This window comes from Bombina bombina, chromosome 3, assembly GCF_027579735.1.
Source record: "Bombina bombina isolate aBomBom1 chromosome 3, aBomBom1.pri, whole genome shotgun sequence".
In the NCBI taxonomy this organism is placed as follows: domain Eukaryota; kingdom Metazoa; phylum Chordata; class Amphibia; order Anura; family Bombinatoridae; genus Bombina; species Bombina bombina.
The window spans coordinates 1,182,148,454-1,182,168,105 of NC_069501.1; the positions used below are offsets into that span (position 1 = coordinate 1,182,148,454).

At 41.5% G+C, this 19,652-nt stretch overlaps 1 protein-coding gene across 2 annotated transcripts in view; it reads left to right on the top strand.

The window, feature by feature from the left end:
* The window catches only part of MRE11 (MRE11 homolog, double strand break repair nuclease), a 1,042,570-nt gene that overhangs the window by 92,754 nt on the left and 930,164 nt on the right, over positions 1-19,652 (top strand). For both annotated transcript variants that reach the window (XM_053708610.1, XM_053708611.1), the window contains exon 4: positions 4,131-4,291. In XM_053708610.1, coding sequence (XP_053564585.1) covers positions 4,131-4,291 — 161 coding nt within the window. The remainder of the gene's footprint in view (positions 1-4,130; positions 4,292-19,652) is intronic.

Below are 19,652 nucleotides of genomic sequence, written 5' to 3' on the forward strand. Positions count from 1 at the left end.
CACGCCCTTCCTCAGGATAGGTCTTTTAAGGCTAAAAATAAACCAAATTTTCGTCCCTTTCGTAGAAACGGACCAGCCTCAAGTTCTACATCCTCTAAGCAAGAGGGTAATACTTCTCAAACCAAGCCAGCCTGGAGGCCAATGCAAGGCTGAAACAAAGGTAAGCAGGCCAAGAAACCTGCCACTGCTACCAAGACAGCATGAGATGTTGGCCCCCGATCCGGGACCGGATCTGGTGGGGGGCAGACTTTCTCTCTTCGCTCAGGCTTGGGCAAGAGATGTTCTGGATCCTTGGGCGCTAGAAATAGTCTCCCAAGGTTATCTTCTGGAATTCAAGGAACTACCCTCTCAATTCTCTTCAGACCACATGAAAAGACAGGCATTCTTACATTGTGTAGAAGACCTGTTAAAAATGGGAGTGATTCACCCTGTTCCATTAGGAGAACAAGGGATGGGATTCTACTCCAATCTGTTCATAGTTCCCAAAAAAGAGGGAACATTCAGACCAATCTTAGATCTCAAGATCCTAAACAAGTTTCTCAGGGTTCCATCGTTCAAAATGGAAACCATTCGGACAATTCTTCCTACCATCCAGGAAGGTCAATTCATGACCACGGTGGATTTAAAGGATGCGTATCTACATATTCCTATCCACAAGGAACATCATCGGTTCCTAAGGTTCGCCTTTCTGGACAAGCATTACCAGTTTGTGGCACTTCCATTCGGATTAGCCACTGCTCCAAGAATTTTCACAAAGGTACTAGGGTCCCTTCTAGCGGTGCTAAGACCAAGGGGCATTGCAGTAGTACCTTACTTGGACGACATACTGATTCAAGCGTCGTCTCTGCCACAAGCAAAGGCTCATACGGACATTGTCCTGGCCTTTCTCAGATCTCACGGGTGGAAAGTGAATGTAGAAAAAAGTTCTCTATCCCCGTCAACAAGAGTTCCCTTCTTGGGAACAATAATAGACTCCTTAGAAATGAGGATTTTTCTGACAGAGGCCAGAAAATCAAAACTTCTAAGCTCTTGTCAAGTACTTCATTCTGTTCTTCTTCCTTCCATAGCGCAGTGCATGGAAGTAATAGGTTTGATGGTCGCGGCAATGGACATAGTTCCTTTTGCGCAAATTCATCTAAGACCATTACAACTGTGCATGCTCAGTCAGTGGAATGGGGATTATACAGACTTGTCTCCGACGATACAAGTAGATCAGAGGACCAGAGATTCACTCCGTTGGTGGCTGTCCCTGGACAACCTGTCACAAGGGATGAGCTTCCGCAGACCAGAGTGGGTCATTGTCACGACCGACGCCAGTCTGGTGGGCTGGGGCGCGGTCTGGGAACCCCTGAAAGCTCAGGGTCTTTGGTCTCGGGAAGAATCTCTTCTCCCGATAAATATTCTGGAACTGAGAGCGATATTCAATGCTCTCAAGGCTTGGCCTCAGCTAGCAAAGGCCAAATTCATACGGTTTCAATCAGACAACATGACGACTGTTGCGTATATCAACCATCAGGGGGGAACAAGGAGTTCCCTGGCGATGGAAGAAGTGACCAAAATAATTCAATGGGCGGAGACTCACTCCTGCCACTTGTCTGCAATCCACATCCCAGGAGTGGAAAATTGGGAAACGGATTTTCTGAGTCGTCAGACATTTCATCCGGGGGAGTGGGAACTCCATCCGGAAATCTTTGCCCAAATAATTCAATTGTGGGGCATTCCAGACATGGATCTGATGGCGTCTCGTCAGAACTTCAAGGTTCCTTGCTACGGGTCCAGATCCAGGGATCCCAAGGCGACTCTAGTGGATGCACTAGTAGCACCTTGGACCTTCAACCTAGCTTATGTGTTCCCACCGTTTCCTCTCATTCCCAGGCTGGTAGCCAGGATCAAACAGGAGAGGGTATCGGTGATCTTGATAGCTCCTGCGTGGCCACGCAGGACTTGGTATGCAGATCTGGTGAATATGTCATCGGCTCCACCATGGAAGCTACCTTTGAGACAGGACCTTCTTGTTCAAGGTCCGTTCGAACATCCGAATCTGGCCTCACTCCAACTGACTGCTTGGAGATTGAACGCTTGATTTTATCAAAGCGAGGGTTCTCAGATTCTGTCATTGATACTCTTGTTCAGGCTAGAAAGCCTGTAACTAGACAAATCTACCATAAAATATGGAAAAAATATATCTGTTGGTGTGAATCTAAAGGATTCCCATGGAACAAGATAAAAATTCCTAAGATTCTATCCTTTCTTCAAGAAGGTTTGGAGAAAGGATTATCTGCAAGTTCTTTGAAGGGACAGATTTCTGCTTTATCTGTTTTACTTCACAAAAAGCTGGCGGCTGTGCCAGATGTTCAAGCTTTTGTTCAGGCTCTGGTTAGAATCAAGCCTGTTTACAAACCTTTGACTCCCCCTTGGAGTCTCAATTTAGTTCTTTCAGTTCTTCAGGGGGTTCCGTTTGAACCCCTACATTCCGTTGATATCAAGTTATTATCTTGGAAAGTTTTGTTTTTGGTTGCAATTTCTTCTGCTAGAAGAGTTTCAGAGTTATCTGCTCTGCAGTGTTCTCCTCCTTATCTGGTGTTCCATGCAGATAAGGTGGTTTTGCGTACTAAACCTGGTTTTCTTCCGAAAGTTGTTTCTAACAAAAATATTAACCAGGAGATAGTCGTGCCTTCTTTGTGTCCGAATCCAGTTTCAAAGAAGGAACGTTTGTTACACAATTTGGATGTAGTTCGTGCTCTAAAATTCTATTTAGAGGCTACAAAGGATTTCAGACAAACTTCTTCCTTGTTTGTTGTTTATTCTGGTAAAAGGAGAGGTCAAAAAGCAACTTCTACCTCTCTCTCTTTTTGGCTTAAAAGCATCATCCGATTGGCTTATGAGACTGCCGGACGGCAGCCTCCTGAAAGAATCACAGCTCACTCCACTAGGGCCGTGGCTTCCACATGGGCCTTCAAGAACGAGGCTTCTGTTGAGCAGATATGTAAGGCAGCAACTTGGTCTTCACTGCACACTTTTACCAAATTTTACAAATTTGATACTTTTGCTTCTTCTGAGGCTATTTTTGGGAGAAAGGTTTTGCAAACCGTGGTGCCTTCCATCTAGGTGACCTGATTTGCTCCCTCCCATCATCCGTGTCCTAAAGCTTTGGTATTGGTTCCCACAAGTAAGGATGACGCCGTGGACCGGACACACCTATGTTGGAGAAAACAGAATTTATGCTTACCTGATAAATTACTTTCTCCAACGGTGTGTCCGGTCCACGGCCCGCCCTGGTTTTTTAATCAGGTCTGATGAATTATTTTCTCTAACTACAGTCACCACGGTATCATATGATTTCTCCTATGCATATTCCTCCTTTACGTCGGTCGAATGACTGGGGAAGGCGGAGCCTAGGAGGGATCATGTGACCAGCTTTGCTGGGCTCTTTGCCATTTCTTGTTGGGGAGGAGAATATCCCACAAGTAAGGATGACGCCGTGGACCGGACACACCGTTGGAGAAAGTAATTTATCAGGTAAGCATAAATTCTGTTTTTTTTTTTAGCTCAGTAAGGTTGTTAATACTTAGTTCTATCAAAACAGAAAAGGTAATAGGAAAGTCATATATACTAAAGGCTCTAACATCTCTTAAGACAAACATCCTGTAGTAATTATTAGCTTACATTTTATTATAACATAAGGAATAGCTGTACAGCTATGCAGCTATGTAAAGCAGTCACATGCTCATTAGTCTACACATATTGGTAGATCAATTTCTTTGTACCATTTGATACATTTTTGGGTTCACATTTCAAAATTATTGCTAGGTACCTAATCAGGCATGGTGTTTCAATGATGGTGCACGAACCATATGCATATACACTCCATACACAGTAAAAGTTAAGACTGTTTCAGTCTATTACGATCAACTTTTGGGGTTTTTTGCTAATTAAAAAAAATAATAAAAAAATGCTTCTATGGAAAACTAAAATGCATTTATATGCATTGCAGTTGGAAGTTTTCTGTAAATTACAAAAAACTACAGATAATTAAGTATTTCATGTAAAATGCTGTATTATTTAACATGTCGTTCTCTTATGTTGCCAATATAACTTTTATATCTAGTAACTTAATTTCTCCTCTACAGGTTGACTTTTTGTTGTTTGGGGGCGATCTTTTTCATGACAACAAACCCTCCAGGAAAACCACCTACACATGTCTTGAATTATTAAGAAAATACTGCATGGGAGACCGTCCTGTACAGTTTGAAATTCTAAGTGACCAGTCTGTCAATTTTGGTTATAGCAAGTAAGTAATATTCAGTGAAGTGCTCTTAGTTACATGATGAGGCATATTTGAAGCCATGCTATATCAAGAAAATTGTTTAAAGTCACAGCGCTGTTTAAAATGCTTATTATAAAGCTGCCATAAAAACAGGGCTTCCTCTAATACCCTAATACTGTAGCAGAATTTAGAATCTACCAAGCATACAATATTGGGATTAACAGTTGTGCTACCGTAGAAGCCTAATATAAAGCACTTAACTTGAAGTGTAGTAAATTCAATATCAAAATGTATAAAACCAACATATACAATCTATCCGCATGCAAGATAAAATGTCATACAAATATACATACAATAAATACACGGTTATAAAAGGTTTGCCGTTATTGTATACCCATAGACATGATAAAAATGTCCATAAACCAGCAGTCTATAAAATAGGTTTCCCCTTATGAATCCAGGTTTGGATGTTGCTGCTCTTGTCTTTTTCATATAAACACCTATACTACAGATCCATCATTTAATGGGCGATTTTATCAAGCTGAGGCGGACAGGGGCGCACATACGCTCCCCTGTCCGCTGCAGCTCGCCTCTGACGGGCTTAATTCCTCTGGCGGAATTCAGCATTGCAAACGGGCGCTATTTTGCGCTCGAGTGCAATCCCGCCCCCTGCCTGCGCACAGCCAATCACGCGGGCAGGAGCTGTCAATCTCCCTGGTCAGACTAGACTGCGGAAATCAAATTTCGACACTTTGGAGGTGGCAAAAGATTAGGGAAGCAGCGGTCTGACGACCGCTGCTTATTAAATACGGCGTGCAGGTTCTCTTGTGAGAACCTGCAGCCGTAGTGGATCGAAAGGCTTGCAAAGCCTTTTCTAAATCGACCCCTTAGTATATGGTTGTTTTATAATAATGTTGTCTAATTATATTTCTGATATGTTTGTATAAAATCTGTTGAATTCCTTTAGGCCTAGTATAATGTGCTCTCCTTTTTATTGTTGGGTCAGAGCTCTGTATAGTGCACCTTTTTTTGCTTCCCTTTTATATTCTATTGTCCATTTTTGCATAAAGTGACAGTGTACACCAATTTTCATATAGCTGATTGTAATAGACACTACTATAAAGAATAATATGCACTGATGCCAATTTAAAAATCCAGTATAAAACCTTTTAAAAACTTACTTAGAAGCTCCCAGTTTAGCACTGTTGATGAGTTAGTCTGGGACACCCACTGAAAGGGGCTGGGAAAAAAAGAAGAGCAGACACTCCCCCCTCCTCCCTTCCATGCATATGAAAAGCCAGATAACATAAACAGAAGCTAGCAGGAGTCTGTAAACACGTGTATACATCTGACACTGTGGGGCTTGGTTAGGAGTCGGAAAATCAGCACAATGTTATTAAAAAAATAAGCAAAACTATACATTTCTCCTACATTGGTGTGTCCGGTCCACGGCTTCATCCTTACTTGTGGGAATATTCTCTTCCCCAACAAGAAATGGCAAAGAGAGCACAGCAAAAGCTGCCCATATAGCCCCCCCTCTGGCTCCGCCCCCCAGTCATTCTCTTTGCCGCTCTGAACAAGTAGCATCTCCACGGGGATGGTAAAGAGTATGTGGTGTTAGTTGTAGTTTTATTTCTTCTATCAAGAGTTTGTTATTTTAAAATAGTGCCGGTTTGTACTATTTACTCTACAACAGAAAGTGATGAAGAGTTCTGTTTAAAGAGGAGTATGATTTTAGCAACAGTAACTAAAATCCATTGCTGTTCCCACGCAGGACTGTTGAGCCCAGAGGACTTCAGTTGGGGGGAACAGTTTGCAGACTTTTCTGCTCCAGGTATGACTAGTCTCTTTTCTAACAAGACATAGTAATGCTAGAAGACTGTCATTTCCCTTTTGGGATCGGTAAGCCATTTTCTTAGACTCATAACAGAATGAAGGCTTATAAATGGGCTATATACTGGTTGACACTATTGTGGGCTAAATCGATTGATTTATATAATATTTATATGATTTTTGGAGTGTTTTGAGACTTGGAAACACTTTTGGGAACGTTTTATTACGCCTGGCAGTTTGTTAGATACCTAATCTAGTCAGGAAGGCCCCTTCACTCTGGTATGCAGAGGGAGGAAGCCTCACCTTAATTGCGCAGTTACTTCTGGAAGCAGTGCATGCAGCTTCATGTGAGAGGGTCCTGTGGCCATAAAAACGATTTCAGGAAGGCTTATTTCTGTGGTGAATAACCCCCAAGGAAGGTAAAGCCGCAGCAAAAGGCTGTGGCAGGGACTGTAGTGGGTTTAAACTGCTAAATTGAACAATTAGCTCCGGTTTGCTCATTTAAGGGGTTAAAGACTTGAAATTTGGTGTGCAATACTTTCAAAGCATTAAGACACTAGGGTGCAAATTTCGTAAAGATCGGATAATTTCTTCATAGTTTTTCAAACATTCAGAAATAAAGTGTACTCTGTTTATTATTTAAAGAGACAGTAACTGTTTTGTTTAAAAACGTTTTTTTTGCATTAATAGCCTGACTAAGTCTGTCTAACATGTCTGTACCTTCAGATAGATTATGTTCTGTGTGTATGGAGGCCAAGGTGATTCCCCCTTTAAATGTATGTGAAAATTGTGCCATGGCGTCCAAACAAAGTAAGGACAGTAATGTCACATTTAATAAGGTTGCCCAAGATGATTCTTCAAATGAAGGTAGTAGGGATAGTTCATCATCCTCTCCTTCTGTATCAACACCAGTTATGCCCGCGCAGGCGACACCTAGTACATCTAGCGCGCCAATGCTTGTTACTATGCAACAATTAACTGCAGTAATGGATAATTCTATAGCAAATCTTTTATCCAAGCTGCCAACACTTCCCAGAAAGCGTGATTGCTCAGTTTTGAATACAGAGGATGAGCAAGTGGACGCTGATGATAGTTTATCTGTAATACCCTCACATCTGTCTGAATTGGCAGTGAGGGAGGGGCTGTCTGAGGGAGAAATTTCTGATTCAGGAAAAGTTTCTCAGCAGGCAGAACCTGATATTGTGACGTTTAAATTTAAGTTAGAACATCTCCACGCCCTGCTTAAGGAGGTGCTAACTACTCTGGACGATTGTGACTCTTTGGTAATTCCAGAGAAATTGTGCAAAATGGACAAATTCCTTGAGGTCCCTGTGCACGCTGATGCCTTTCCGATACCCAAGAGGGTGGCGGACATAGTGAACAAGGAGTGGGAGAAGCCAGGTATACCTTTTGTCCCACCTCCTATATTTAAGAAAATGTTCCCCATTGTCGACCCCAGAAGGGACGCATGGCAAACAGTCCCTAAGGTTGAAGGAGCAGTTTCTACGTTGGCCAAGCGCACGACTATTCCCATTGAGGACAGTTGTGCTTTCAAAGATCCTATGGATAAAAAATTGGAAGGATTGCTTTAAAAGATATTTGTTCAGCAAGGTTTCCTTCTTCAGCCAATTTCGTGCATTATTCCTGTCACCACGGCGGCGTCTTTTTGGTTCGAGGAACTAGAAAATTCGCTCAATAAGGAGACTCCATATGAGGTAGTAATGGACAGAATTCACGCACTAAAGTTGGCTAATTCCTTTATTTTAGATGCCGCTTTGCAATTGGCGAAATTAGCGGCGAAAAATTCAGGTTTTGCAATTGTGGCGCGCAGAGCGCTTTGGCTAAAATCTTGGTCGGCGGATGTGTCATCCAAGACAAAATTGCTTAATATTCCTTTCAAAGGTAAGACCCTTTTTGGGCCAGAATTGAAGGAGATTATTTCAGACATCACTGGGGGAAAGGGCCATGCCCTCCCACAGGATAGGCCTTTCAAGGCTAAGAACAAATCTAATTTTCGTTCCTTTCGCAACTTCAGGAACGGACCGTCTCCTAACTCTGCAGCCTCTAGACAAGAGGGTAACGCTTCCCAGGCTAAGCCAGCATGGAAACCAATGCAAGGCTGGAACAAGGGTAAACAGGCCAAGAAGCCTGCTGCTGCTACCAAGACAGCATGAAGGGGTAGCCCCCGATCCGGGACCGGATCTAGTAGGGGGCAGACTTTCTCTCTTTGCTCAGGCTTGGGCAAGAGATGTTCAGGATGCCTGGGCACTAGAAATAGTCTCTCAGGGTTATCTTCTAGAATTCAAGGAACTTCCTCCAAGGGGAAGGTTCCACATGTCTCGCTTATCTTCAGACCAGATAAAGAGACAGGCATTCTTACATTGCGTAGGAAATCTATTAAAGATGGGAGTGATACACCCAGTTCCAACAGTGGAACAAGGTCAGGGGTTTTACTCAAACCTGTTTGTAGTTCCCAAAAAAGAGGGAACTTTCAGACCAATTCTGGATTTAAAAATTCTAAACAAATTCCTCAGAGTTCCATCGTTCAAAATGGAAACCATTCGAACGATTTTACCAACAATCCAGGAGGGTCAATACATGACTACCGTGCATTTAAAGGATGCGTACCTACATATCCCTATCCACAAAGATCATCATCAGTTCCTAAGGTTCGCCTTTCTGGACAAACATTACCAGTTCGTGGCTCTTCCATTCAGTTTAGCCACTGCTCCCAGAATTTTCACAAAGGTGCTAGGGTCCCTTCTAGCGGTTCTAAGACCGAGGGGCATTGCAGTGGCACCTTACCTAGACGACATCCTAATCCAAGCGTCGTCCCTTTCCAGATCAAGGGCTCATACAGACATTGTATTAGCTTTTCTCATGTCTCACGGGTGGAAGGTGAACATGGAAAAGAGTTCCCTGTCCGCGTCTACAAGAGTTCCTTTTCTGGGAACAATAATAGATTCTGTAGAAATGAAGATTTTTCTGACAGAAGTCAGAAAATTAAAGCTTCTAAAGGCTTGTCAAGTTCCTCAATCTATTCCTCAGCCTTCCATAGCTCAGTGCATGGAAGTAATAGGTTTAATGGTTGCAGCAATGGACGTGGTTCCTTTTGCTCGAATTCATCTAAGACCATTGCAACTGGGCATGCTCAGACAGTGGAATGGGGATTATGCAGACTTGTCTCCCCAGATTCAAGTAGACCAGTTAACCAGAGACTCACTCCGTTGGTGGGTGACTCAGGATCACCTGTCTCAGGGAATGAGTTTCCACAGACCAGAGTGGTTCATTGTCACGACCGATGCCAGTCTATTAGGCTGGGGCGCGGTCTGGGACTCCCTGAAAGCTCAGGGTCTATGGTCTCGGGAAGAGTCTCTTCTCCCGATAAACATCCTGGAACTGAGAGCGATATTCAATGCGCTCCGGGCTTGGCCTCAACTAGCGAAGGCCGGATTCATAAGATTTCAGTCGGACAACATGACGACTGTAGCTTACATCAATCATCAGGGAGGAACAAAGAGTTCCTTGGCGATGAGAGAGGTATCCAAGATCATCAAATGGGCGGAGGATCACTCCTGCCATCTATCTGCAATTCACATCCCAGGAGTAGACAACTGGGAGGCTCCACCCGGAGGTCTTTGCCCAGTTAACTCAATTATGGGGCATTCCAGACATGGATCTGATGGCGTCTCGTTAGAACTTCAAGGTTCCTCGCTACGGGTCCAGATCCAGGGATCCCAAGGCGACACTGGTGGATGCATTAGTGGCACCTTGGTCGTTCAACCTAGCTTATGTGTTTCCACCGTTTCCTCTCCTTCCCAGGCTCGTAGCCAGGATCAAACAGGAGAAGGCCTCGGTGATTCTGATAGCTCCTGCGTGGCCACGCAGGACTTGGTATGCAGACCTGGTGAATATGTCATCGGCTCCACCATGGAAGCTACCTTTGAGACAGGATCTTCTAGTACAAGGTCCATTCGAACATCCAAATCTAGTCTCTCTGCAGCTGACTGCTTGGAAATTGAACGCTTGATTTTATCTAAGCGTGGGTTTTCAGATTCAGTTATAGATACTCTGGTCCAAGCCAGAAAACCTGTGACTAGGAAAATTTACCATAAAATATGGAAAAAATATATCTGTTGGTGTGAATCCAAGGGATTCTCTTGGAGTAAAATTAAAATTCCTAAGATTCTTTCCTTTCTCCAAGAGGGTTTGGATAAAGGGTTGTCAGCGAGTTCTCTAAAAGGACAAATATCTGCTTTGTCTGTTTTGTTACACAAACGCCTGGCAGCTGTGCCAGATGTACAAGCTTTTGTACAGGCCTTAGTCAGAATCAAGCCTGTTTACAGACCCATGACTCCTCCATGGAGTCTAAATTTAGTTCTTTCAGTTCTTCAAGGGGTTCCGTTTGAACCTCTACATTCCATAGATATTAAGTTACTATCTTGGAAAGTTCTGTTTTTGGTTGCTATTTCTTCTGCTAGAAGAGTTTCTGAATTGTCTGCTTTGCAGTGTGATCCACCCTATCTGGTATTCCATGCAGATAAGGTTGTTTTGCGTACCAAACCTGGTTTTCTTCCAAAAGTGGTTTCCAACAGGAATATTAACCAGGAAATAGTTGTTCCTTCTCTGTTTCCGAATCCATTTTCGAAGAAGGAACGTTTGTTACACAATTTAGATGTGGTCCGTGTTTTAAAATTCTATTTAGATGCAACAAAGGATTTCAGACAGACTTCATCTTTATTTCTCGTTTATTCTGGTAAGAGGAGAGGACAGAAAGCTACTGCTACCTCTCTTTCTTTTTGGCTGAAGAGCATCATCCGATTGGCTTATGAGACTGCCGGACGGCAGCATCCTGAACGAATTAAAGCTCACTCTACTAGAGCTGTGGCTTCCACATGGGCCTTCAAGAACGAGGCTTCTGTTGATCAGATATGTAAGGCAGCGACTTGGTCTTCTCTGCACACTTTTGCCAAATTTTACAAATTCGATACTTATGCTTCTTCGGAGGCTATTTTTGGGAGAAAGGTTTTGCAAGCCGTGGTGCCTTCTGTTTAGGTAACCTGACTTGTTCCCTCCCTTCATCCGTGTCCTAAAGCTTTGGTATTGGTTCCCACAAGTAAGGATGAAGCCGTGGACCGGACACACCAATGTAGGAGAAAAGAGAATTTATGCTTACCTGATAAATTTCTTTCTCCTACGGTGTGTCCGGTCCACGGCCCGCCCTGGCTTTTAGTCAGGTTTAAATTTTTTTCTTTCTATACACTACAGTCACCACGGCACCCTATGGTTTCTCCTTTTTCTCCTAACCGCCGGTCGAATGACTGGGGGGCGGAGCCAGAGGGGGGGGTATATGGGCAGCTTTTGCTGTGCTCTCTTTGCCATTTCCTGTTGGGGAAGAGAATATTCCCACAAGTAAGGATAAAGCCGTGGACCGGACACACCGTAGGAGAAAGAAATTTATCAGGTAAGCATAAATTCTGTTTTTTACAAAAACAATCCCAGATGGGCTATATAAATGGATCATCTACAAAACATTTATGCAAAGAAAAATCTAGTGTATATTGTCCCTTTAATTAGCTTTGTGTTGACCCTTTTTTGGTCTATATGCTGTGAGTGGCTCTCTAGATAGGTGAAAGATTTGATTCCTTTAGGTTTCCAATATAAAAACATATATAAAAAACCTTGGGTTCTCATGTAGATATATTGTAAATTTCACGTACAAATGTTTACATATGTTAAAATTTAATGTTTTATGTTATTCGTGCACTGTTTTTCTTTGTATTAAAGCCTCAATAAAAAAAAAATGTGTGTGTATTATATAATTTATGTAAGAACTTACCTGATAAATTCATTTCTTTCATATTAGCAAGAGTCCATGAGCTAGTGACGTATGGGATATACATTCCTACCAGGAGGGGCAAAGTTTCCCAAACCTCAAAATGCCTATAAATACACCCCTCACCACACCCACAAATCAGTTTAACGAATAGCCAAGAAGTGGGGTGATGAGAAAAAAGTGCGAAAGCATAAAAAATAAGGAATTGGAATAATTGTGCTTTATACAAAAAAAGCATAACCACCTCAAAAAAGGGTGGGCCTCATGGACTCTTGCTAATATGAAAGAAATGAATTTATCAGGTAAGTCCTTACATATATTATGTTTTCTTTCATGTAATTAGCAAGAGTCCATGAGCTAGTGACGTATGGGATAATGAATACCCAAGATGTGGATCTTCCACGCAAGAGTCACTAGAGAGGGATGGATAAAATAAAGACAGCCAATTCCGCTGAAAAATAATCCACACCCCAAAATAAAGTTTAAATCTTATAATGAAAAAAACTGAAATTATAAGCAGAAGAATCAAACTGAAAAAGCTGCCTGAAGTACTTTTCTACCAAAAACTGCTTCAGAAGAAGAATACACATCAAAATGGTAGAATTTAGTAAAAGTATGCAAAGAAGACCAAGTTGCTGCTTTGCAAATCTGATCAACCGAAGCTTCATTCCTAAATGCCCAGGAAGTAGAGACTGACCTAGTCGAATGAGCTGTAATCCTTTGAGGCGGAGTTCTACCCGACTCGACATAAGCATGATGAATCAAGGATTTTAACCAAGATGCCAAAGAAATGGCAGAAGCCTTTTGACCTTTCCTAGAACCAGAAAAGATAACAAATAGACTAGAAGTCTTTCGGAAATCTTTAGTAGCTTCAACATAATATTTCAAAGCTCTAACTACATCCAAAGAATGCAACGATCTTTCCTTAGAGTTCTTAGGATTAGGACACAATGAAGGAACCACAATTTCTCTACTAATGTTGTTAGAATTCACAACCTTAGGTAAAAATTTAAATGAAGTTTGCAAAACCGCCTTATCCTGATGAAAAATCAGAAAAGGAGACTCACAAGAAAGAGCAGATAATTCAGAAACTCTTCTAGCAGAAGAGATGGCCAAAAGAAACAAAACTTTCCAAGAAAGTAATTTAATATCCAGCGAATGCATAGGTTCAAACGGAGGAGCTTGAAGAGCCCCCAGAACCAAATTCAAACTCCAAGGAGGAGAAATTGACTTAATGACAGGTTTTATACGAACCAAAGCCTGTACAAAACAATGAATATCAGGAAGATTAGCAATCTTTCTGTGAAAAAGAACAGAAAGAGCAGAGATTTGTCCTTTCAAGGAACTTGCAGACAAACCTTTATCCAAACCATCCTGAAGAAACTGTAAAATTCTAGGGATTCTAAAAGAATGCCAAGAAAAATGATGAGAAGAACACCAAGAAATGTAAGTCTTCCAGACTTGATAATATATCTTCCTAGAAACAGATTTACGAGCCTGTAACATAGTATTAATTACGGAGTCAGAGAAACCTCTATGACTGAGAATCAAGCGTTCAATCTCCATACCTTCAAATTTAAGGATTTGAGATCCTGATGGATAGAAGGTCTGGTCTTAACGGGAAGTAGCCATCCGGACAAGATCCGCATACCAAAACCTGTGAGGCCATGCTGGAGCTACCAGCATAACAAACGAACGCTCCTTTAGAATCTTGGAAATCACTCTTGGAAGAAGAACTAGAGGAGGAAAGATATAGGCAGGAGGATACTTCCAAGGAAGTGACAATGCATCCACTGCTTCCGCCTGAGGATCCCTGGATCTGGACAGATACCTGGGAAGCTTCTTGTTTTGATGAGAAGCCGTCAGATCTATTTCTGGAAGTCCCCACATTTGAACAATCTGAAGAAATACCTCTGGGTGAAGAGACCATTTGCCCGGATGTAATGTTTGGCGACTGAGATAATCCGCTTCCCAATTGTCTATACCTGGGATATGAACCGCAGAAATTAGACAGGAGCTGGATTCCGCCCATACAAGAATTCGAGATACTTCTTTCATAGCCAGAGGACTGTGAGTCCCTCCTTGATGATTGACATATGCCACAGTTTTAACATTGTCTGTCTGAAAACAAATGAACGACTCTCTCTTTAGAAGAGGCCACGACTGAAGAGCTCTGAAAATCGCACGGAGTTCCAAAATGTTGATTGGTAATCTCGCCTCCTGAGATTCCCAAACCCCTTGTGTTGTCAGAGACCCCCATACAGCTCCCCAACCTGTCAGACTTGCATCTGTTGAGATCACAGTCCAGGTCAAAAGAACAAAAGAAGCCCCCTGAACTAAAGGATGATGGTCGGTCCACCACGTTGGAGAGTGTCGTACAATCGGTTTTAAAGATATTAATTGTGATATCTTTGTATAATCCTTGCACCACTGGTTCAGCATACAGAGCTGAAGAGGTCGCATGTGAAAATGAGCAAAGGGGATCGCGTCCGATGCAGCAGTCATAAGACCTAGAATTTCCATGCATAAGGCTACCAAAGGGAATGATTGAGACTGAAGGTTTCGACAAGCTGAAACCAATTTTAGACGTCTCTTGTCCGTCAGTGACAGAGTCATGGACACTGAATCTATCTGGAAACCTAAAAAGGTTACCCTTGTCTGAGGAATCAACAAACTCTTTGGTAAATTGATCCTCCAACCATGTTCTTGAAGAAACGACACAAGTCGATTCGTATGAGATTCTGCTAAATGTGAAGACTGAGCAAGTACCAAGATATCGTCCAAATAAGGAAATACCACAATACCCTGTTCTCTGATTACAGATAGAAGGGCACCGAGAACCTTTGTAAAAATCCTTGGAGCTGTTGCTAGGCCAAACGGCAGAGCCACAAACTGGTAATGCTTGTCTAGAAAAGAGAATCTCAGAAACTGACAGTGATCTGGATGATTCGGAATATGCAGATATGCATCTTGTAAATCTATTGTGGACATATAATGCCGTTGCTGAACAAAAGGCAGAATAGTCCTTATAGTTACCATTTTGAATGTTGGTATCCTTACATAACGATTCAATAATTTTTAAATCCAGAACTGGTCTGAAGGAATTCTCCTTCTTTGGTACAATGAAGAGATTGAGTAAAACCCCAGCCCCTGTTCCAAAACTGGAACTGGCACAATTACTCCAGCCAACTCTAGATCTGAAACACATTTCAGAAATGCTTGAGCCTTCACTGGATTTATTGGGACACGGGAAAGAAAAAATCTTCTTGCAGGAGGCCTTATCTTGAAGCCTATTCTGTACCCTTGTGAAACAATATTCTGAATCCAAAGATTGTGAATCGAATTGATCCAAATTTCTTTGAAGAAACGTAATCTGCCCCCTACCAGCTGAGCTGGAATGAGGGCCGCACCTTCATGTGGACTTGGGAGCTGGCTTTGGCTTCCTAAAAGGCTTGGATTTATTCCAGACTGGAGATGGTTTCCAAACTGATACTGCTCCTGTAGGGGAAGGATCAGGTTTTTGTTCCTTATTGTGACGAAAGGAACGAAAACTATTAGCAGACCTAAATTTACCTTTAGATTTTTTATCCTGTGGTAAAAAAGTTCCTTTTCCCCCAGTAACAGTTGAAATAATAGAATCCAACTGTGAACCAAACAATTTATTACCTTGGAAAGAAAGGGAAAGCAAAGTTGACTTAGAAGACATATCAGCATTCCAAGTTTTAAGCCATAAAGCTCTTCTAGCTAAAATAGCTAAAGACATATACCTGACATCAACCCTAATGATATCAAAGATGGCATCACAAATAACGTTATTAGCATGTTGAAGAAGATTAACAATGCTATGAGTATTATGCTCTGTTACTTGTTGTGCTAAAGCTTCCAACCAGAAAGTTGAAGCTGCAGCAACATCCGCCAAAGATATAGCAGGTCTAAGAAGATTACCTGAACATAAGTAAGCTTTTCTTAGAAAGGATTCAATTTTCCTATCTAAAGGATCCTTAAATGAAGTACTATCTGCCGTAGGAATAGTAGTACGTTTAGCAAGAGTGGAGATAGCCCCATCAACTTTTGGGATTTTGTCCCAAAACTCTAATCTGTCAGATGGATGGTACAGGATATAATTGCTTAAACCGTTTAGAAGAAGTAAATGAATTACCCAAATTATTCCATTCCCTAGAAATTACTTCAGAAATAGCATCAGGGACGGGAAAAACCTCTGGAATAACTACAGGAGGTTTAAAAACTGTATTCAAACGTTTAGATTTAGTATCAAGAGGACCAGATTCCTCTATTTCTAATGCAATTAAGACTTCTTTAAGTAAAGAACGAATAAATTCCATTTTAAATAAATATGAAGATTTATCAGTATCAACCTCTGAAACAGAATCCTCTGAACCAGAAAAATCATTATCAGAATCAGAATGATGATGTTCATTTAAAAATTCATCTGAAAAATGAGAAGTTTTAAAAGACTTTTTACGTTTACTAGAAGGGGGAATAACAGACATAGCCTTCTTAATAGATTTAGAAACAAAATCTCTTATGTTAACAGGAACACCCTGAATATTAGATGTGGATGGAACAGCAACAGGTAATGAATGGAACATTACTAAAGGAAATCTTATCTGCATTAACAAGTTTGTCATGACATTCATTACAAACAACAGCCGGAGGAACAGTTACCATAAGTTTACAACAAATACACTTATCTTTGGTAGATCCAGCATCAGGCAGCAATTTTCCCGAAGTATCTTCTGATTCAGGGTCAATCTGAGACATCTTGCAATATGTAATAGAAAAAACAACATATAAATCAAAATTGATCAAATTCCTTAAATGACAGTTTCAGGAATGGGAAAAAATGCCAATGAACAAGCTTCTAGCAAGCAGAAGCAAATAAACAATGAGACTTAAATAATGTGCAGACAATAATGACGCCCAGATTTTTTAGCGCCAAAAAAGACGCCCACATTATTTGGCGCCTAAATGCTTTAAGCGCCAAAAATGACGCCACATCTGGTGACGCCGACATTTTTGGCGCAAAAACGTCAAAAAAATGACGCAACTTCCTGGCGACAGGTATGACGCCGGAAATGACAAAGAAAATTTTTTGCGCCAAAAAAGTCTGCGCCAAGAATGACGCAATAAAATGAAGCATTTTCAGCCCCCGCGAGCCTAACAGCCCACAGGAAAAAAAGTTAAATTTTAAGGTAAGAAAAAATTGATTATTCAAATGCATTATCCCAAATAATGAAACTGACTGTCTGAAATAAGGAATGTTGAACATCCTGAATCAAGGCAAATAAATGTTTAAAGGGACAGTCAACACTTACTTTAACATGTTTTTATATTGAAAATAACAAAACGGAGGTCCGCCTACACTATACCCCTCCTGCCTTGCCGCCTTGCTTCTGTCCTAATCAGCGGCGCTAACTACTCTAATACCCGGTAAATATGGATGCCGGACTCCCCCCACCATTACGTAGCTGCCTTCTTCTTCAACTGATAAGCAAATCAGAATCCAGTCCTCGGACTGAAATTGCACGCGCTTGCAATTTCTGTCCGATGCCTGGATTCTGATTTGCTTATCAGTTGAAGAAGAAGGCAGCTACGTAATGGTGGGGGGAGTCCGGCATCCATATTTACTGGGTATTAGAGTAGTTAGCGCCGCTGATTAGGACAGAAGCAAGGCGGCAAGGCAGGAGGGGTATAGTGTAGGCGGACCTCCGTTTTGTTTTAAACACATATATTTAGAACTTTATATAAAAGTGCCCAACCATAGCTTAGAGTGTCACAAAAATAAGACTTACTTACCCCAGGACACTCATCTACATGTAGTAGAAAGCCAAACCAGTACTGAAACGAGAATCAGTAGAGGTAATGGTATATATAAGAGTATATCGTCGATCTGAAAAGGGAGGTAAGAGATGAATCTCTACGACCGATAACAGAGAACCTATGAAATAGACCCCGTAGAAGGAGATCATTGAATTCAAATAGGCAATACTCTCTTCACATCCCTCTGACATTCACTGCACACTGAGAGGAAAACCGGGCTCCAGCCTGCTGCGAATCTAGCACAAACTTACTTCACCACCTCCATGGGAGGCAAAGTTTGTAAAACTGATTTGTGGGTGTTGTGAGGGGTGTATTTATAGGCATTTTGAGGTTTGGGAAACTTTGCCCCTCCTGGTAGGAATGTATATCCCATACGTCACTAGCTCATGGACTCTTGCTAATTACATGAAAGAAATATATATGTGTGTATATATATATATATATATATTCAATAAATAATTTGAATTGTTTTAATTTCATACAATTACTCTCCATCTGTGCACCTGTTTCTTTATTTTTAATGATTGCTTTTGTGAAATTGCTGGCAGTACTAAGGGAAACTGGTCTGAATACTGAACAGTTTTAATGGTTTTCTATTCAAGCTGGTATAGGCTGATAAACATAATGAACACAATGAAAGGGGCGTGAGTCCAGAAGGAAAGAGTAAATATTGTTTTCTTTCTCAGGATGGTGAGAGTCCATGAGTCATCACATGTGGGACTCAAGTCCAGCCCTACAGGAGGAGGCAAAAACACCCCACACAACGGATCTTAAATCCTTCCCACTTTCCCATGATTCCTTAGTCAGCAAGGCGGATGGATATATTTGAAGTGCTGATCTACACATCTATTGGAAGGATTGATCAAACTGATGTAAGACCCAATATCCCTTGTAAGAGAGCCAGGAATAGGACAGAGGGGTGTTAAGGAGTACACTGACAGTGAGTGTAAATCTCTCACAGGAGTTTGTGACTTGTAGATGTCACTGGGAAGGGTCCTGCAGCCTCCTCCTGTTGGTGCGTCGGTGTGCTCCTTCCTTAGACCTCGTCTCGATGCATACTATACAAGTTGGGCGCATATACTGGAAGCAAAGCCCCTGCAGCTTTGTAAGCATTGTAAAATGGGTTCTGACCGATAACTAGGTACTTGCACTTACATGTACACATGATTCAAATACAGTGGAGACATAATTACATACACCAGATAACACTGCATACAGTTTTAGGCACTTTTACACATTTACAGTAAAATTGAGGTACTGTCTCTTTAAACTTTTTTTCTGGTATTTAGTACATACCAGAGCTATGGTCCTCATTCTCGGCAGGCTGTCAGATGATCAGTAACATTTCTGAAGATGGGGAGCTCATTTTCAGAAGTTTCTGAGCTTCCTTCTGTGCAGAGATCAGGGAGTTAAAAAAAATGTCCTGCCAAAACTGTGCTCTGTTTTCTCCATTCCCTCACAGACGGTGGCCATCTTTGATGGCACACTGCAGTTTTTCCTCAGAGGCTTAGAGTGGTAAGCACCCTTAATAACTAGAATTTTGTATACATTTATATTTATTTTACCGTTTATTGACTCAAACTGTCATTTTTCTATATTTTACAGTACAATTTTTTTCTCTTAAAGAGACTTTATATAATATGTACTTACCTAGGCTACATTCTGGTACAGGCTGCTTCTTTCAGAAACATGCAAACACAGTTTATTTAGTTCCTTAGTTCCCATGGTTGGAAAATCAACCTCCCGAAATGCTCTCTGCAGTCTGTCTAAGAAGATCTATTTAGACTTCAAGACAAGACCTTCTCTATCTTGGTGGCAGACTCATCAATTTTGATTTAGGGCGCCTCTTTCCTCCATCTGAATTAGATAGTATTT